Here is a 20,869-nt window from a genome sequence, read left to right as displayed (position 1 = left end):
AGGGAAGTGGTGCTCGCTCCTACCCTGGGGGTCTTCAAAAGGAGGCTGGATAATCACCTCTCCGGGGTCGTTTGACCCCAGCCTCCTTTCCTGCCATGGCAGGGGGTCGGACTTGATGATCTGCTCAGATTCCTTCCAACCCTACCAACTATGAAACTGAGATCTGGAGACGGACACTTCAAAACAACACTTCCCAGGATGAACATCTTAGACACCCCCAGGTGAATGCGGTGCCCAACGAACAGCGCAGCACTTGGTCCAAAGTGGCAGTCTTTCCGAATGCCCCGGCGGGGCAGGTGGAACCCGCGCGCGAGCGATCGCACCGACGGGGGCTCAGGGTTTGGAAGCTGGTCTCTGATGCCATGTTACAGAGAGCTCCAGTGGGTCTGTGAGCTGCAGCCTTTACTGTGCAGACAGAAACCTGAGCGTTTGAAGAGTATTTTCCTGAGAGCCTGTGGCAGCTCCAAAATGCTGGGCCAGGCTCGTTGGTAGCCCTCTCTTCAGGGAGAGAAGTCTGAGCAGTGGGTGTCTTGCTTTGGTGGTATTGCACACTCTGCTTTCTGGTCAAAGGCAAGGTCAGAGAGGGGCCCCTGGCGCTGAGTGGACGACGAGGGTGGGGACAGTCTGGTCTGGTGGGAGTGCATCCGGCAGGCTTGAGCCGACCCCGAGAGCATTTGGGCTGCTGCAGATGTGCATTACCCGCCTTGTAGAAGTTCTCAACTACCCCCTTCATCCAGGAGTCTTACAGGACCCCCTCGATATCCTGGCCTGGGCTTGGGTTTCGAGCACTTTAGCCACCTTGACTTTGATTCGGTGGGCTGATGGGAGTGTCCTACGGCTGTAGCCCACAGAGGTGTGATACCTGGCCTGCAGGCCCGCTCTTGGTTTGGAAGACCCAACTTTGGATCCTGCTTCAAGGGCCAGAAATTCAGCGGCAGGGTGAGCAATGGTGGCATGAACCCCGCGGCCAGTAGATGCTGTCGGTGGTGCCAGCTCGCGGGGAGGTGACGCTACCGCTGCTCACCCTGCCGCTGGGGTTGGGCTGTCCAGCCTGTAACAAGTCCTGCAGCCCAGGTCTGGCCCGCAGGGCCAAGCAGGTTTGACACCTGGTCTCTGAGAATTCAGTGTGGAGGGAGCAGGACAAATTGGATGCACTTCCGGGCACCGGTGTTGCCAAGACGGGCTCCAGCCTTCTGCACTAGTTGAGTCCTGACATCCAAGTCTGTTGCAGCGCTGCGCTGCAGCCGGGTGGTGGGGATACCCTGGCCTCAGTCATTTGTGCTGCCAAGTGCCAGGATAGGACGCGTCTTGCAGTCAGGACGGCACGGATGTTGGGAAGCACTGCCCCAGACGCTCCTGTGTGAGCTGCACGACAGCCAGGACGGCCGAGGAAGCACTGCCCCAGTTCTGGTGCTTTTAAATGCGGCCCTCGTTGATAGCTGTGTAGGAAGGGTCATGTCCTCCCTCTCCACGATATTGGCGTTCTTCGATTTATGGAGAGAGTAAAAATGTAATAGTCTGGTGTACTGTGGCTACTGTAGGGCTATCTGTTGGGATTCACTAAAGTACATTGCTATAGGAAGTTATAAAGAAACTATATGAAAACAAGGAACTCTTCAGTCTCTCATAGCACTTGTAGCTTCTCTTGAGATAGATGAAACAATAAATACTGAGAAAGTGAAGTAAATCTGGGCCCACAGTATTGTATTAAATAAAATGAGTTCAGTGTAGTTGGCTGTGCCTGGCTCTGGTTTCTCATATGGAGCATTATTGCACTGACCCGCTGTTGCGAAGTGTCAGAGTCCGCAGGAATCTCCTGCAGGTACTCAGACAGTCATTTGATCACAAAGGCAGTGTCTTGGCATAGTCCTAGAGGGTCTGAGAGAGGGCATGCCTTTCATATTGTGCATACAGTTCTGCTGCATAGCTTTCAACCAGCATGATCAGGCAGTGCGGCTAGTGAATGGAGAACACAACAGTCCCATAGCGGGAGAGGCAAGCTACTCTGCCCTACTTCATCTTCCTCTGATTCCCCTTGATCAAGCAAGAGGTTGAAATGACATTTTAGAGCTGACTTCTGGCTCCAGCTGTGTTTCCTGTCCGTTGTTGCTTGGTTCCAGCGCGTGGTATTGGGATTCCTATTATTCCTTAAACCAGTGTACAGTTCAGGAGCATCTCATCACTGATGCTCCTTTTCTACTGATGCTCTGTCTTCCCTTGACCTGAGTCTCCTGTAGTAGTCCAGTGTGTTACCTTGCTGCTTTTTTCCTAGCCTGCTTCCCTTTGTGCTTCAGCTGGACTGGTCCTTTTGCTGCCTGTCTTTGATCTCTTCCTCTTGGCTTGGATTCGTGTAAGCAACTCCTTCTCAGAGTTCAGGGGATACGGGCACTCGCAATACCTGCATACTGCGGCAACTCCTCCTTCGTTTTCGGAAGGGCGTTTCCAGGGGCGCTGTGCTGGTCAGGAGGGCCGCTCGCTGGTAGATGCTCAGCTGGTTCCCAGGTATAATTACAGGTCACTTGGGGTGGTGTAGTGCCGCCGAGGGGATGCGCCGGGCTTTGAACATTTTTAACTGAAAGGAGTGAAATGATAGGGACTATTTACCTTGGGGGTAGCGGGATAAATAAGGAGGAATATGGTAAAATGTGTGTGTGGGTGTATGTGTGTACAAGGCATGTCTAATGTAATCCATCCCCTGTCACACCTGCCCGGCATCCACCACCATTGGTGTAGGTGTGCCAGGGGCTGCGCCACTGACAGTTTTATTTAATAACCGTTCATGGATTTATCATCCATGAGTGCATCTAGTCCCTTTTTTAAGCCTGGCTATATGATCTGCCTCGACAACCGCCTGTGCCAATGAGTTCCACAAGTTAATTATGTGCTGTGGAAACAAGGACTTGGATTCAAAATGCTGAGATTTAGTTGAATGAGTGCCGTGTTGTGGCAGCCAAAAATGGGCTAGAGCAAGACAGAGGGTAATGATGAATAGCAGTGATGTCTAGGCGGTACAAAACTGGGTGGTAAGACCAGTGTTCATTAACAGCTCCATTAATGAACTAGAGCAGAAGAAGGAATGAGCAGCATATGGATGAAATTCCTTGATGACATTAAATTGACAAGGACAGAAAAATGATTTTAAGCAATGTAAGAGATTGCAACAAATGGGCAAAAAAATAAGAAATAAGATGCAGAACCTATAACGAAGACGTTCAGTGCAAAAGACAGCTAGAGAAGCAGTAATGCAAAACCAAATAGGGGTGATGGTGAACTATGAATTGTGATGTAGCAGCAAAAAAACCATTACAGTTATGGATTACAAGTGCAGAAGTTTCATTGGGTTGTCACCTGGTCCAGGTTTGTGCACAGGAAATGCCAGCATTTTGCTTCCTGCTGCTTATGGTAATTTCCTAGCAGATGCAAACCTTTCTGTACCTGAGCACATCCTTTATCTGCCTCCCCCACCCCCTCCTCACTGCTCCAAGGTGCAGGAAGCATGCCTTCCATCTCTTCCGAACTTGTAAGTTCACCTTCTTATCAACCTGAAGCAAAACTCTTAGTTTTCGCACAATTTTTAAAAAATAAATTCTAAAAATAAAGTTTGCCCTTTTAAATATTGTTAAATTAGCTATCATTGGTTGTAAACGCATGCACTTAATTTTGAATATTAGGAAGTTATTTCAAAATGAATTGAGACTCTAGAAAGCCAGAGTGGAGGTCTCGCAAAGTTGTCTTAATGTTGAGCCTGTGTAAGCATGCACCCAGTGTGGCTAATCTGGGGGTAGTTTTGTACTGCATCTTTGGATGTGAAGTCCCCTTGTGTGCATCCTTTCAGTGTAGCGCTGTGAATCAATTCAAGATGGCTGTTAGAGAAAATAATACATCATCAAGGCCCACAAAAGGCCTTTGTGTGTGGAAGGCTTAACAATTAACCCTCTTCCCCACTTGAAACCCCTGTCCTTTACTAACTACCAGACATCTGCAAGCCAATATGGACAGCGAGCCTTATGCCTCTACCTCTTGCAGGCATAGGCCACTGCTGCACACTTCACACCAGCCACTGATACTGCCCCAGCTGTTCACAGGGGAACTAACCAAATCTTACCTGCTTCAGCTGCATGAGAAATGGCTATGTAGCAGGATCTTTGTACCCGGGCCTGGCTGTGACCACTGCCTTCTCTCCACCTCCAAGCAGCCCCCTGTGTTGTTCTCCTCCCCAGCATGGGAGAGAAGGGGCTCTTTGCATCCCCTGACTCCTGTCTGAGCGAAGGGTCAAAAGAAGCGCAGGGAGGAAGGACCTGTGTTACCCTTCGGTGTTGGCACAGTGAAGTGGTGTAAGAGTCTGCAGGATTTAATTCTGGGTGCCATCTCTTAAAACATAAGCTTTCCTATTGCATTGTTTAAAAATAGTGTATCGCTTCTTCTGCCACATTGAGGACCAGTTGTTTGGAAAGCATGAAATGTTGGTAAACTGTGCTTAATTGTAATGAGCAAAACCTTTTCAGTTGTGGTTAGTCTTGGATTTGCAGGGGCAAAACTTGCCCACTGAAACCAAACAATTGCAAATGTCGCAATATTTGCAGTAGTAAAAGGTAACGTAAGTGCTGGGGATGTCGAGTGTGAGATGTCTGTCTTGTTCTAGCCGTGTCACTGCCACATTCGTAGCTAAGCTCTATGGTCTGTTTTGAAAATTTACCTGAAATGATGTCAGTTTGTATAAAACAGACATCACCTGTCATACTCTTCCCACGATATTTTAATTTCTGGGCTTCAGTGATTCAAGCTTCCTTTGTTAGTTTTGATAAATATACACGTTCTTGTTTGTTCTTGTTGCGGTTTACAATTATGGCAAACATTTTTCCGCAGAAATGTAAACTGATGTGAAATTAAGTTGCCTGCAAACAGCACTGCTCTTTCACCTCTCCCACTAAACAGTAAAGAAGTTTCGATGGGAAAAGGTGGATGATCTGCTACTCCTGCTTCGACCACGGCAGGGGGAAGAAGTAGCTCATGATGAAATCTGTAATGTGTAAAGAAAGCAGTAGGCATGTTGCCAGATGCCATGATGCCTGCACCAGTGATATCTGGTGTTTTCCTTGAATTCACAGTGCCCAGTATCCTGACAATCTAAGCTTTCATTTAAAAAGGAAGCAAATTTTTGATAGTCTCCTTGTTTGCAGAAAGCCTGAACATCTGGTTTCTTCAGAGATCAGAAGACAGATTTTAAAAAGTATGAACTTTTCCCCCTAGAGTTTAATAACCATCAGCCCATTGTGATTTGTTAGTGGGCCTCGCAGTTGACTTTTGGGTGCTTGGAGCTGGTCGTCCTGAGTAGAGGGGGCAGAATCGTGGGAGAACCAGACCATTGAGCACAAAGGGACCTGTGTGTAAGATGTGCCCCCGAGTCTGCCTTGTCGCTCCACTGCTGCTACAGCATAATACATGGTAGTTATAGACATGTATATAAGGATGGCCAGCAACAGGGAAGAGAGGTAGGTCCAGGGACTTTAATGGAATTCCCCAAGATTTAGTTAAAATGTTGGTCCTGCGTCTTTGTATTGTTTAAATGTTGGGGTTCGAAGAGTGTGCAATAAAGGCTTGGACAGAGGTGACTTAATGAAACAGATCTTGAGATTTGAGAGCAACGCTGGCCAGAACAGGCTTGAGCTGCCTATATGGTAACAGTGGGAAACGTAGTCACCTGGGGTTGTGTTGTCTCGTCTACTCGTTATGGAGCTTACTAATTGCGGTAACATATTCCTGGACTTACCTGAGCAGGTACTGAAGCATGCACCTCTTGGGCCTTCTCGAGAAGCTGTTGCAGGCGGAAGGGAACTGGAAAGCTCTTGGATCTTGGAAGGGATTGCTCTGGCGTGGCTGCCAATCCGCCCATGGGACCGTGGAGGAGCAAAGGGCCATGGCTGTAAGCTAGTTGGCACCTGCATAGAGCTCCTTCACTCTGCCCTTTGCTTGGGTTGTGAGCGCACTACCAAACACGCCTGGATCCTGGTCTGTGAGCTGGGCCCGAAGTAATGCTTTGAGGCCCAGGACAGCTTGCAGGGCATAGGGATGCAGCTTCTGCCACCACCCACCGCCGAGCTGTTGGCTCCGCTGCCCTGTAGCACGGCGGTGCCTCCCTTCTGCCCACGGTTGTTCGGGGCGAGGAAATGGCTGTTGGGTAGAGTTGGGCAGGCAAGAGGTTTTCCAGTGGACTTTGTTCTTGAAGAAGTAGGTGGGAGGGATCCTTGTGATGCTTTTACACATTTAATGAGCATGCAGAGTCTTTCACATATCCGAATCTCCTGTAATGAATGATTAATTAGTGCTCTCAGGCCGCCTGCACAATTAAGAAAAGGAGAGAGGGGGAAGTCCAAGTTAAACCTAATTTGGCCCCATCTTGTTTTCTGTTAATCTATGTTGTTGTGTGTCCATCTGTCCCTGGGGAATGGGGAAGGTTGCTGCTCACTGGAGCCTGCATAAACAATGTCCTCGTTAAGAGCTGATCCGTTTAGCAGGGCCATGTGAAGAAGCCAGCCTGCCAAAGACAGGCGAAAGCTAGGGCTGTTGCCTCCCTCTGGGCTTTAGCCCCTCCTCATTAAGCTGGTCCAGGCTATTGATTGGAAGCTTGTGTTTGGAAGAGTCTTACTTACTCCATGCATTATCTTGACAGATTGATCAGACCTGATTGAGAACCTCTTAAAGGAACGAACAGCTGTAATGGGAAAGTTGGACTCTGTCATCCGTTAGGATGATTCTGGGAGCGAGAAGAACAAGGCTGACATCTTGGAGCAATTGTATTTACAATTAACATGGCTGAAAACGATTGCCTCTATTGATCCCCCCTTCCTGCAATTACAGCCCCATTGTTTACATTCCAGCACTTCGGTTATAAAAAGGAAATTCAATAATTATTGCATTATTTAAAGTTAAAGTGCCACAGAGTTTGCTGGCTACGCTTGCTGGTTGATTTAACGTTCAGTAAAATCCATGCTGAGCTCTCCATCTTTAAGCTGAACAATATTGGCTTTTAATGAGACTTAAAGGGGTGGGGGAGCAAAACCCAGTCTGCTGGGTATTTTGTCTGGGTTGTTTATGGGGCATCCCAAAAGCATTGCAGAGCTGCCAACGGGATTGTCGTCTTCCCTTCACCGCAAGCACCGGTTCACGATCATCGGGGAAAACGCCTCTGCCCTGGTCGCCCACCGTCTTGTTCCAGGCCTTAGAAAGGAAACCTGCCTTCCCTTGCTCCCTTCTAGGGGCGCCTGCGAACGGTGATGGTCACCGCGCTGAATTTCAGTAAAACACTTGCTAGTGGTCTGCGGGCGAGCAGGGCTGATTGAAAGCACCGGTGAATTTGGCCTGCTACGGGCCTTCCTCCAAATCACAAAAAAGGACAGATGGGGCAGTTCAGCGAGTGCTTCTGAGTGTCTGTCTGGGAAAGAGATCTCGCTTTTGCTGCTCCTGTGTCTGTCGCCATCCCTGGCCAGGGCCATCGAAAGGTTTCTAGGGGGTTGATACCGGTAGGAAGGTACATCGTGATTCCTGCCACGTCAGGCCGCTGGATGGATTTGGTTGGCTCTGATCGGGATTAAAGCGCGGGAGACGCTTCCTCAGGAGCAAGTGGCTGGAGTCCAGGCCAGAGGGTCTGCAGAGGACCTCCAGTCGAGCCACTGGCTCTTCATCTCAGTCATGCAGTTGCATCAAAGGTGTAGGCGTCGTTTGGGTGGAAAAAAGGTAAATTGCTAGACCCCGTAGCTACAGAGGAAAACAGAGACAAAGCTCACAACCTAAAAGGCAGATAAGAGCCACATTTCTTGTTTAAAAATACCATTTTTAAATGTTTAGTGATGGCACGTTAGGGAACGTCTGAGTCTGGGGAGAAAATGCTGGCTGAAGGGTGCCTGGGTGTCCAGAGGACAGTGATGCTGCGCTGCGGGAGGGTGCGGGGCAGCGGGTCTGGACGTACGGCAGCATGTGCACGGCTGAGAACCGGGCAGGAACTACCCCCGCCGTCCCGTGGTGCTGCATAGCGCCAGAGGCTGAGGGTTTCCAAGGCGAGGGTGTGGATCTGCACTCCCAGGGCAGTGAGCAGTTTTGGGACAGGGGAGGAAATTTGAAGAGCGTGAAAGTTCATCTTTTGAGCCTGCCGCAGTGAAAAGCAATCCTTCCTCCTTGCAGAGGTCTGGACAGGCAGGCCCGCCCTCTCGGTGTTGGGCCAGCACGTACTCTCGCTGCGTGCTGCCTCCCCAGCCTCGCAGACGGCTCCAGGAAATTCCAGCGCGGCCTGCAGGTGTGAGAGGAGAGCAAGATGGATTGAGCCAGCTCCGACTGTTTTGCAGCACTTGGAGCAGGCCAGCATCAGACAGCTGCTCCACATGACTTTCATTAGCGATCCAAATTCTTGTGTGAGGAGGTTGCATGATTGATCTGGTGCAGCGTATGGGATCAGAACTGCGCTGGGGGAGCTCGCGGGGTTTCTGTGCCAGACCCTGATTCCTTCCTGTGGCAGTGTTATTCTGCACACGTGGATCCCGGCTGAGGATGTGTGTGTGCAGTTACAGCCAGGGAACGCAGAATCCGTGTCGGGGCACTTGTCGCGCTGGCCTGTCTGCTCTGTTCGCTGAGAAGCTTGTACTTAAAAAGCCAAATTCGTTCCTCCGTGGCCCTGTGCAGCCCTGTAGTACTGAAGCAGAAATAAAGCTCAGAGAAGTATATTTGGGAAGCTGCTGTCCCTCTTCAGTTCTTAGTGGGTCCAGGGTTTTGTTGGGTTGTTTTTGTTCTGTTTTTGGGGGGTTTCTGTTTTGGTTTCATTTCTTGAATGCTTGTGTTTTGAGATGCCCATGTATGATTTGGCATCTGACACATTAGCCTGATCAAGCTGCGGGAGGGATACCCCCTTTCCATTAGTGCACGGTGCTGCCCTGGCCATGGGGTTCACATGCAAACCTTTCCCACTTAGGGTGGAAGGGACTGAGGCTGGCATGTGTACCCACTCACGTGCTAAGTGGGGAGCATTTGCCAGTGGATGAGCATGTGTGTACAAGGGCTTTTAAAACGGCCTGCGTTCTTGGATTTGCCTGGAGTCCCCCCTCTGACGGGGATTTGGCAGCACAGAAATGTACCTGTAGGGTAGAGGTTGCTGCGAGCTCTGTGAGGGCTGATGGGGTGCCATGTGCCACCACCGTTCGCCTACTCCACTCACCCTCTGCTAGCCACCTTTGCTCAGTCTTTTTAACATCTTTTATTAATAGACACGTTTTAACAGCACCCACTCCTTTATATTGAATCTGATGCTTGTGAATACCCTCTGAGATGGAAAAGGTGCAATCCTTTGCTTTTATTCCCTTCTGTTGTAAGACATCCTAGGGGAAACCACTGCCTAAGACGTAAAGAAAAGAGTAAAGCCCCTTCTTTGGACATAATCTTCCATTCACTGGAAGGTGAAAGATGATGTTCACTCAGCTAGTGCCCTCTGTGTGAAAAGCTTCCAAGTGTATATGTGTATATTCATTTAGTTCTGTGAGGCCTCTGCCGATTTAAACTGGATCATGTGCGGTGAGAAGGAAGGACTGCAGTTATTCCTGTTTACGGTAAGAGGTGGTGGTGGAGCATCGCGGTGCATCATCCTGGTTGTGTATACTGGAGTCAACTACAGTGGTCCCTTTTAGGCTCGTAGCATCAGAGGAGAGCAGGGCTGGAAGGGACGCTCAAGGCAGGAGCGTCCCTGGCTCGGCCATGCCGGCCAAGTGTCTGTCCAGCCTGCTCGTGACAGTGTCTGGGGATGGAGATTCCCCGGCTCCTGGAGGGAGGTCCTCCTCGCAACCAATCCAAATTTCCTTTGCCGTAGTTTGAGGCCATTGCTCCTAGTCCTGTCCCCTACGGCCACAGAGAAAAGCTCATCTGCATCCTTCCTGTAATCACCCTTCAGGGATTTGAAGGGGTATCAAATCCCTCATCAGTCTTTTCTTCTCCAGACTAAATACCCTTAGCTTTTTCAGCCTTTCCTAAGTCATGTTTTCCAGACTGATCATTTTTGTCACTCTGCTCGACTTTTCAACCTGTCTGCATCCTTTATGAAGTGGGGCTCAAAACTGAACACAGTACCCCAGGAGAGGCCTCACCAGTGCCAAATAGCGTGGGAGAATCCCTTCCCTTTACTTGCAAGCAACACTCCTGTTAACACAACTGAATACACTGTTGGCTTTTTTGCAACAAGAGCACACAGTCGACTCCAACTCAGTCTCTGCTCCGCTGTAATCCCCAATTCCTTCTCTCTAGTACTGCAGCCTGGCCAGTTATTCCCCAATTTCTATTTGTTCATGCAGCTATTTTGTTCCAGTTGCAGGACTTCGTAGTTATCCTTGTTGCACTTCATCTGATTGATTTTTTTTTGGACCGTTTCTCCAGTTCACCCAGGTCATTCTGGGTCCTAGCCCTGCCTTCCGGAGCGTCAACAACGCCACCCAACTTGGTGTTATCCACAAATTAGCATGTGCTCAGTCCTGTTTTCCAAATCAATAATGAAGAACTTAAACAAAACCAGACCCAGGACAGACCCCTCGTGAGCCCCACTTAAAACCTGCTTCCATCTAGATGTCGAGCCGTTGAGGACTACTCGCTGAGCATGATGATCCAGCCATTTCTGGATCTGCCTTGTAGTACATTCATTTAATCTGCATGTCTTCAGCTAATTAATGAGACTGTCATGGGAGATGGTGTGAAAAGCCTTGATAAAACCAAGGTACATCACTTCTGCCAGTTGCTCCCCATCCGCAGAGTCTGTCATCTCCTCATAGGAGGACATCAGGTGCGTCAGGCATGACCTCTGCTCTTGCTGTGTCCGTGCTGGCTGTTCCTGATCACCTTGCTCTTGATGACAACGTAAATGGATTCCTTGAGGACCTGCTCCCTGATCTTTCCAGATACTGAGGTCAGGCTGACTGGTCTGTAGCTCCCTGGGTTCTCCTTGTTCCCTTTAATAAAGATGGGCACTGTATTTGCCCCTTTTTTCCAGTCATCCAAGATGTCACCAAACCTCCGCAAGTTCTCAGAGGTGGTTGCTCGTTGTTCTGAGATTACCTCCGCCAAGTCCTTGAGCGCTCAGGTGCATCCCGTCCTGCTCTGCTGACTCGAAAGCATCCAGCTTCTCTGTGACCCCTACCCTGTTCTGCCGCTACTCTAGGCTCTTTGCCTCTTTCCCCATTTTGTTGCACGTGTCATCTGGTAGCTGACTTTATTCATGAAGACTGAAGCAAAAAAGGCATTTAAAACTTCAGCCTTCTCGCATCATCCCTCACTAGATCACTATTTGAATTCTGCACAGGACCTCCTTTTCTTTGGTCTCCCTCTTATTTCTAGTGTCCTACACTATAGACATCCCGTTTTATTGCCTTATTCCGGTGGCTCTCAGCCTCACTAGGCCATCGTGCTTGGTGCTGTGTAGCATAAGACACGGTCCCTCCCTGGGAGGAGTTTGCAGCCTGCAAGTACCAGGTGCAAAGCGGGCCGTGAAGAGGGGTAATCATGTGCAAGTGGAAGGACCAGTGCTGTGGCTTTGGGCTTTTTGATGATGATGATGTTGATGATAATTAGAAAATCTTGGGGGTGAGATTTGTTAGGAGGTGACTAGCCGGACAGCAGGGTGAAGAGAGGCAAGGGAAGAGGAAGATAGGGAGTATAGTGTTGTCCCTCCTCTTTCTGTGTAAATATCGCACGCGCTGAGGGTCGCGGGCTGTAAATACTTGTTGTTCTAATAAGCTCTAATTGTTACCTTGAGCAAGGTGGGAATGATACAAATGCAGCAGAACTGCCCCAAAGTTAACACTGTTTCATCCAGGGTTAAGGTTTGAGCAGTTCTGCTGCATTTGTGTCATTCCTGGCTTGTCCCCAGGTCACAGTTCAAAGGTAACGGCTACTGCCCTTGTGCAATGGCCCCCGGCCTGCCTGCGTCCGTACCCTCGGTGCCCCCTGCCCAACCTACCGTCTTCCTGCCATCCGCGGCGCCTGCGTGCGATACCCCGGCTCCCTCCCTCGGCCCGCCCCGTGTCCGCACGCTGCAAGTTCACGTCTGCTGCTGTTGTGCGTGCGCCGTGCCTAGGACAAGCATCTCTGCCCCGTTCTTCACTGTGCACTGCTGTAGTCACTGGGATTAAGGCATTTCTCCATTGGTCTTGAACTGACCTCTGCATTTATGAATCAAGTGTGCGTGCCAACTTGCTTAACCCAGTCCTTTAGAAAGCAACGCATAATATTATTTTTTAATCAGTCTGAGAGGCCATGCTATGGCAGCTCTTTGGGGCAAAATTAGTTGGGATATTTTGGTGTGCAGCTGTGGAAGTAAGCCCTCAACTCTTTCCTGATTTCCAGTCTGTCTGTCTGTTTTTTCCTTAAACACTAATCTTGAAAAGTAATGGCAGGCTCAGTGATTGGTGGTCACAGCTTTTCTATAATCTGTTACTTGGAATTGCTGTGTGACGGTATCTTTCTGTCCTAGCAGACTTCCACTTCTGACTTCCAAGGAGATGATAACGGTAGATTCTTCCACAGTCTGACTTTCATACAAAGTTTGTCTAAAAGAGATCATCCCATCCACATCCCACCCTTTGTTCCTTCCTGACCCAGCCTTTCCTATGGATCAGGATACTGGCACATGTTTGCAGAGGTAAGGATAAGATAAAGTAGTAGAAACCTGCTTTTGTGCGCTTGGGATCTTCATTTTTGTAAGTAGCTTTTCTCATTAAGTGCCAATAGGCAAATCACATATAGGGCACACATTGTGTGGTGAAGATGTTGGGGAGAGTGTTTCAGAGGACGGGTACTTAATTCAGGGCTTGAGAATTTTTCTAGTACCAAAAGCACCTGCAAATAAACGACACGGGACACCTTCAGCATTAGGATCCTTCTCCCATAGGGACCGACAAGAGCATTGCAGCCAGACCCGGCGTGTTTCTCAAGCAGAGGAGGGGCAGACTGGATTTTGAATTGTGTGCAGGCATAGAGAGAGGTGTTGTGAGCAGTGTGTGTCACGGTGTGGTTAGTGTGTGCACAGTCGCAGGCCTTTTCCCCTGGGAAACCTCACTTGTGAGCCTTACGGTTTCTATCAGAGCGTACTTCTGTCTGTGTCTGCTTTCAAGTGGAGCTTTGCCTAAACCGGATCAATATTTTGCATTCCATGCGTGAAGAACCAGATGTTAGAAGTTTCCTGTTGTTGGAAGGGGGTGAGTACCCCCTCCTGATTTGCAGAGATCAATGCTGTCTGACAGGAGCTGGTTGGTTTTCCTTAGGAACAATATATTCTTTTGATTTTCAAGTTGAATTTTCTTCTAATGAGTGTTCTTGTTTAGTATTTTGAATGTGTGTTTGTGCAAGGAGGGGAATTCTCTTCTGGGGAAAGCTTTACAGCATGATGGACTATAACTACACTTACCTGTCCTGTGTTTCATCATTCTCAGTAATGCGCCGGCCAATAATTGCCGGAGTGATGTGCTTGCCTGCTTTTCCCCTGGTGTACTTCTGCAGTAAAATCACAGTACTGTAAGTGTGACATCACTGCCACATCCGTGCCAGCCTGATCAGCTGTCTAGGAACTGGGCTGTGTGCGCATTGTGACCAAAGAGGGGGGATCCTGACTGCACCTACACCCCTGGGATGGGAGAGAAGAGAACAGCCCTGCAGCAGACAGAGGTGTACAAAGTTGCTTAAAATAAATGGTTTCCTGAAGTCTGCCTTTAATCAGAGCAGTCAGAATTGTTCCTGTAGTCATCACAGAGAGCGTACTCTCAAATCTTCCCTTAAACCGTGCGCGTAGCACCCCAGGTTGGGGAATGCCTCGCGGGTGACCTCCCTGAACCAGGTGTCAGTTGTATTACCACCTAGCAGCCGGAGCAAAAGGAATTTCCCTCGTGGTCGAGGTTTTCCATATGTGCCTGCTTGGGGTTTCTTGCACCTTGTGGTACAGGCTGCTTTCGGAGGAAGGATGCAAGTGGTCCTGGTTTGGAAGTGCTGCATCTCTTTCCTGGGCTCCCTGTTGTTTGCTCAGGACTTGGGAGGCTTCTGCCTGCCAGAGGTTGGTGCCCTCAGGGAGATGAGCGCTTTTGCCACAGTCCCGAACTCTTGCCCGCATGAGACCCGAGTCGGCAGAGCGCGTGGACTGGGCTGGTTGAGCTGAGCACAACACTGCGACATCCCCGTTTCCTTCCATCAGTCTTGGCTTTCCTTTCATCTTTTTTTGGCAAAAGCTTATGCTAGTGCACGAACAGAAGAGAAATGAGAGCGCAGGCGGGAGAAGTAAAGGTCTCCCCAGAGAGAAAGCAACAGTAAGATCCTTTGAGGGCAGCAGTGGCACAAGTGTCTTGGTGGGTCCTACAAATTTAATTAAAGGGATCGTGATTCCCCAAGAGGCTCTTCTGATTAGCAGCACGGGGATGAGCGTGTCCTTCTCCTGCCCCTTCCAGGTGAAAGCAGCAGCTCCCGGTCCTGTCCCGCTTCTTAAACAGTCCTTGGCTCAGAGAGATCGCCTACGTCTTTGGGCCCTTAGTTGACAACACTTAGTGGCTGGAGCTTCGAGCGTGCGACCGAAGTGAACGTGCTTCAGTTCACCCAAACCAGGATGTGTCGGACACGGTGTCCCCGGGTTTGTGCAGGCGATGAGGTGGTGTTGGGGGCTGCTGTGAGATAAGCACTGCCAAGCATGTAGTGAGGGCTGGTGCTGCAGTCCAGTGCCACGGGCTGAGCGGTCATCCTTGGCCTCTGGCTGCGTCCCTCTGTCCCCGTGCACTGGCTGCCATGCTGCTGTGGCGTTTTGGGGAGCAACCTGAGCTGTATCCATGCCAAGCAGGGCTCGTGGCATGCTCTACGCAGCTGGGGGAGTGAATTCACACCTGTCTTTCCACTTGTGTTTCACTCCAGCTAGCGGGAATCCCAGTGACATGGCAAATAACAGTTGGCCCCTTGTGCCAGCATGATCCGGTGGGGCTCTGTGGCAGAGAGTCGACAGGTTTCCTCGGACGACCACGAGATTGCTCCTGTTTTATCCTTGGTTTCAGTTGAGCATTTCTCTCGTGTAATTCTTTCTGTGCAGCATTGGCGGCAGCTCTGCGGAGCCCGAATCTTGCCGTTCGTAGGGTGCAAGCAGTGTTTAACAGTGGAGTCTCCCAGTAAAAAAGGACATCCGTCCTTCTGCTTGGCTGTTGGAGCCAGCACAGGAGCAGCGTGTGCTGCCTCCCTGGCTGCTTCGCGCAGGGCAAGAGAGTTGGATGCTGTGTTTCAGCAGGATGAGGAGACCCATCGGTTTCAGCCTTTCCGTATTTCTCACTTTTCCCCCTTCTTTCTCTTCCCCTCGTATGACAGGCAAAATGCACATGGCCTCCTACAAGGTGTCAGCTGTGGGAGAGGAGCAGTGAGGCACAGTGCTCCCCTTCGCCCGCGAGGTCCTGTGCATTTATACACCCCATTGCTCCTGTCCTCCGCTTGACGCACGGTATTCCTGGGCCGTCAAAGCACCTTCACGTACAGCCTTCAACCCTTCCAGGCTCGACGGCGTGGCGAGGGCTCAGGGAGGGGGACACGGCATGGGGACGCTCGCTGCCCCGCAGGGTAGGGTGTGATATTAGGCTTCTCGTTTCAGCTGCACGTTTTTGAGCAGCTCGGTTCCCCAATTTCATATTTCTGCCGGCAGTGATGGACTCTGACAGGCAGCGAGTTATTAAAGGCTTGAGCAGCACCTTTTCATGACAGGTGGAGGTTGACTTTAGAAAGGGTCTTTTTGAGGGCTGTCAAGGTGGTCTGTGTCTGTAAGGGGGATTCAGTACTCGGGGGGCTGAGAACTTGTCCTCTGCTGTCTCTATTCCCCAGAGTCCATCTTTTGCTGCAGAGCGAGGACTTTCCTTTGGCTCACGCCCACCTCATCACATGACTTTTTCCCACCAGACCTGCAAACTGATACCCCACCTCCTTCAAGTCCTTCTGTAGACCCATCCACTCCAAAAAGAACTCTGGGATGTTTGCTCCTTTCGGGTCTCCGGGCCCGTTTGGAGCTGGAGGGTTTTGTCCACGCTCTTCAGTTACAGACTCCTGCGTTTGGGGCCTGGGTTGTCTCTTGTACGCTCTTGAGCACGGTCGGCCCTTGCAGAAGACACGGCAACAATTCCTTGCCCATGTTGATCATTCCTCTTTCCGCATGCAGCCCAACCTCTCTGTAGGTTGCTGTCGGTCAGTACAGTGGTGCCAGGTAAATTCCTACTCGAGGTACCTTCATAGTAACCACCCGAGGAACATCTGGGTCTGGCTCTTGGATTTTGTTCAGTGCTTTTCCTGGCGTTGAGTTCCAAGTTACCTATCAGTAGCTTGCCGTGCTGTAACCGTAGAGGCTGGGGAAGGGGTATAGACAACTTCAACTTTATCATGTACGTCTCTGCTTTGTTCTTCACAGCACCTTCAGCATCATGAGAGTGGGGTCGAGGGTGAAAGCTGCTATTATCACTGTGTCCTCTGCAACTACTCCACCAAGGCCAAACTGAACCTCATCCAGCACGTACGCTCCATGAAACATCAGCGGAGTGAGAGTCTGCGCAAACTGCAGCGTCTCCAGAAGGGCCTCCCTGAGGAAGAGGAAGACTTGGGGCAGATCTTCACCATTCGGAAGTGTCCGACAGCTGATGCTGGTGAGTAGCACTTTTCCAATGTGAAAAGAAGTTGGCTGTTGCAGTTGACCATTATGTGACCATTGACATTTGACTTGTACACACAACTTCATGATGAGCTCCGGACTTTTCTTGTGGTCTCCCTTCCCCTAGAGCAGTGATATTTTTACGTTTTATAGTAGCACGGAGCAGGGGTCCTTAGTGCAAGGCGCTGTGCACGCACATCCGAGAAGATAATCTTTGCGTCAAGGAGCTCCCAGTTAAAGGCCCTGAATTTAGGGGGTCGTAAGCATGAGAGTAGCCCCATCAGTTTCAATGGGAGTAATTACGCGTGTAAAGTTACCCGCATACATGAGCGTCTGCAGACTGGTGACTAAGACTGCTGGAGATGAAGGGGAGGCTAAGACAATCAAATTCAAGCAACTGTAATGGATTGGACCATTTACATTTTATCAGATAAATACCAATCTATATGATTAGAGCCAGGTAGCCTCCTGTGGCCCCATGCAATCACTGACTGATTTCCTACAAATATTGTGACTTCAGGAGGAATCTGTTCAGGAAAAATGTTCCTTAGGGGGCTGGATGGGAAAATATGGAGACGTTTATGCCAGATTTTGGCAAGCAGCAGCCAAGGCTGGCATAGTTCATAGCACAGAGGAAGGAGGAAGCGCTCAGGAAGAACTGAGCAGACAAACTGGGACTGGACAGAGGAGGGAGTTGAAGAAGGATTCCCAGAGGGGGCGGTTAGGCTGCCCAGAAAACAGGAGTCTGTTTCACGGGGGCAGAAAAAAGAGAGGTTTCAAAATTCATTTTCATTCCCCTTTTGGAACAGAGCCAAGGCATGGCAAAATAAATGAACACCCCAGAAGCCAGGTCATTAAGGCAGTCACCTAGGAAATGAGAGAGGCAGGTAAACATTGGCCTGTTCACTTGTGCTCCGATACAAAATCCCCCTGTGCTTCCCCGGTGGAAGTTTTGCTGAAATTGATAATATTCCCCAAACGGTTTCAGTTCTGGAGTACCGACGTGTCCTCCAGCGAAGAGATGCTTTGTGGGGGTGGGCTTCCTGCCTGGCTCCAGGCATGGCGCGGTCATTGTGACGGGGCAGGGAGCAGGTCCTGGGTTGCAGCAGTTGAGACGGGAGGTCAGTCCCTGAGTGAAAGCGTTGTGTGGATGGAGATAAACATGCAGATCTTGCACCAGTGTTGGTGGATGGAGGATTCAGTTGCTGAAATGCATCTTGCTCCACAAGGAACTGAGATTGTTTTAAAAGTGAAGCCAAAGACATCAGCTCATTAGAGTCCAATTAAGCCTACGCACTCCATCTGAGAGGCAGATCTGTGGGCTTGCATTTCATGGAGGCAGGAGGCATGGAGTCATCCCTCCTCACCTGGGGAGGTCCTCTGCGGGTGCCGCAGCTCGGAGGGGCCAGTTGCACTTGCATCTCCTCCGTGCCACAGAATTGCTGGAGGACTGGATGCAACCGTAGCCAAAAGAGGCCCTTTCAGTGTCGGAAAAATCTGCACTGATTTGTAGTTTATGGACCTGTAAATACTGTGGTATCTGTGCATTCTTCTAGCAGTGAAACGTGAAGAGAGAGAAATTGGCTGGGTGCCCTTTTCTACCAGAAAGAGGCTGGAAAATCTTATTTTAGAAAACATATTTCTGTTTCTCTCAGTTTAGAAATTCAGGCAGGACTTATCACATTTTTCCTCGAAGGCTTTATGAATAACTGGAGATCTGTCAGGATTATGCCGTCACAAATACTGCAGAGGTGGAAGCTGATGAGCTGAGAGGGAAAGGGACTGATGAAGAGTTGAGATCTGTGTGTGTACGAGCTCGCGTTCCAGTCTCCACCCTTTCAAACCCATCTGATAGCGCTTCACTCCAGTTTGCTGCCTCGTCCACAGCAGCCACCCTCAAACAGGAGAACAAAAATGACAGGCACGCTCCTGCAGCAGGGCTGGAGTCTTGTAGCCGTGACGGTCCAGGAAGCGCACAAGAGGCCAAGGGGGTTTTGCGATGCCTCGTACTGGACCGACTGTGCAGTTGGGAGAGCTGTTGGACAGGTTTTTCAGGCATCAGTGACCTTGGGGTTTGGTAACCTGCAGAACAGCACTGAAAGCATTTAGCACCTCTCACAGCCGCACAGTTGGTCTAGTAAGAGGTATCACAAGAAATCCTTGCCTCGTACAAAAATATTTAGCTCTCCTGAGGCTCAAAAAGGCAGGAAAGAAACCTCTTAGCTCAATAAAGATTCAGAAGAGAGCGCGGTCTGCTTTGCCAGTCCCCAGCTGGGATGTTGCACTGTGTTTTTAAGCAGACTTCAGCCCACCCATGCGAGAAGGCAGGTAGAGGAGAACCTTTATCCTCTCAGGTGGTGGCTGGTGTAGTAGTTGTTCTCCCCAGCGGTTGCTCTTGTTTCAGTTCCTAGAAGTTTAGAGACCAAATACCTCTGCAGGGTCCCATCTGGCCTGTGCCTGAGCTGTTCCTTGCAGCGTTTACACCAGTGTCATGTCCGGTTGCACGTCCAGCAGTTCACCTGCTGGTCTCCCAGGGCTGCCTGCGGAGGTGCTTGCACAGCCCCACGGGTCATCTTGTGCTGGCCATGGCCGCTCGAGAACGGGCTGTATTTACATGCGTCCTGCGCAGAACGTGCCTCCCTGGGCTGACAAGTCTCTGTCAAAGGGGTTTCCAGCACCAGTCCATTGCAGCACATGTTCACGATTAGTCTGATGCATGCTATCATTGCTCAGTTGTCTTCAGCTTTATTCATTTCTTTCTCTCTTGTTAGTTATCTTTGCTTTACGTCCAGGGTGTCAAAGATACGGCCTGTGGGCTGGATCTGACCCTGCGTGCTGCATGTAGCATAGGGGGCTGCTCAAGGGCACACGCAGCACATGATGCCCATGCTGGCCTGACCCTTTGTGCTGGTTTGGGCCCACAGACTGTCCCCGAGTGCTGGAGCCAGCATGCAGGGCTGGGCGGGTACAGGTGCCACGTGCCCCATGAACGTGGGGCTGTACTGGGCATAGGGAGCTGGACTGGCCCTGCATGCTGGCTTCACGTCCAGACTGGATCAGGCCCACAGACGAGAGCCAGCATGCAGGGCCGGTCTGTCACAGGCATCTCACACAACACGCAGCCCAGGGTGGCTCTGCACTGGGTCCCGACTGGGGCTGGCCCATGCTGCATGCGGCACGTCGGGCTGGTCTGGGGTTTGCACTGTGCGAGCTGCCTGCACCGACCCTGTGCGCGGGCGTCGGGGCATGGGGCTGTTGTGCCTGCAGGCTGACCCTGCACCCCTCATTGGCCTGCAGGGCCACATGTTTGACACCCTGCCTTAGATGCTACTTTTGCTTATCAGCACAGGCTGATAGTGGGCTTCCCCGAGTGAATCCCCCTTCGTCATCTCCAGCTTAGCTTTCTGATTTCCTGCCGGATCCCCTTAGAGCCCCCCACGCTAAATCCTGCCCAGCACGGGGTCTGCCCAGGGCCCCTGCTTGCATGCAGCGCCCAAGCTGCTGCTGTTTGCTCACCCCTTCTGCCGGCCCCCCGCAGTTCTGCAGCAGACGGAGGGAGGGGTAAGGCTTTCCTCGCTGGAGGTATGCCACAGCGCTGACGACCGCATAGCTCCCCTCACCACCGTGATCCTGAATCCACCCGTGGCAGAAGCTGTCCTTGGCATCCTTCAGCAATGAGCGAGTTGTCAACACAAACTGTGTAACTACTAAACAGGAATCTCCCCCAGGGCAGCCTAAGAGCCCTGGACTGGGACTCGAGCAGCTTGGCTTCTGCTCTGGCTCTTGCACTGCTCTGCCGGGTTATTTCAGCTCCAAGTGGGCCTTGCAAACATGGATAACAGTGCTGACTTCCAGTGCATGCTAGTGCAGCCTGAACCTTGTCCCTCTTCTCCAAATATCCCTATTAATAAACTTGAGCAGTCAGCAGCTCTGCTTGGTGTGCGCATGTTGTGGCTATCGGTGTTGGGCTGTCTCTGAGCCCTGCGAGGCTTTGCCACCTTTGAGCTGTAATGATGGGATGCTCCAAGCTGCGCTGATGGGCCTTGCGCTGAACTTGCCTCTGAGGGTTGGACTGTGGTGATGGATGGGGGTGGCAGTGGTTAGGGTATCTGGGGACTGAAGTGGTGGGCAGAGGGGGATAGGAAATGCGCTTTTGTTCCCAGCATCTGTTGGTGCACAAATGTTGTGGGCAGGGCAGTTTCT

At 50.7% G+C, this 20,869-nt stretch overlaps 1 protein-coding gene across 1 annotated transcript in view; it reads left to right on the top strand.

Moving 5' to 3' along the window:
• ZFHX3 (zinc finger homeobox 3) overlaps positions 1–20,869 on the top strand; it is a 228,559-nt gene that overhangs the window by 114,299 nt on the left and 93,391 nt on the right. Inside the window, exon 4 of the mRNA XM_019505341.1 lies at positions 16,430–16,661. Coding sequence (XP_019360886.1) covers positions 16,430–16,661 — 232 coding nt within the window. The remainder of the gene's footprint in view (positions 1–16,429; positions 16,662–20,869) is intronic.

The sequence above is a fragment of the Gavialis gangeticus genome, unplaced genomic scaffold (genome assembly GCF_001723915.1).
Source record: "Gavialis gangeticus isolate Ggan-Ray unplaced genomic scaffold, GavGan_comp1, whole genome shotgun sequence".
Lineage (NCBI taxonomy): Eukaryota > Metazoa > Chordata > Crocodylia > Gavialidae > Gavialis > Gavialis gangeticus.
Note: the sequence above shows the minus strand (reverse complement) of the source record. Positions and strands in the feature narration are given on the sequence as shown.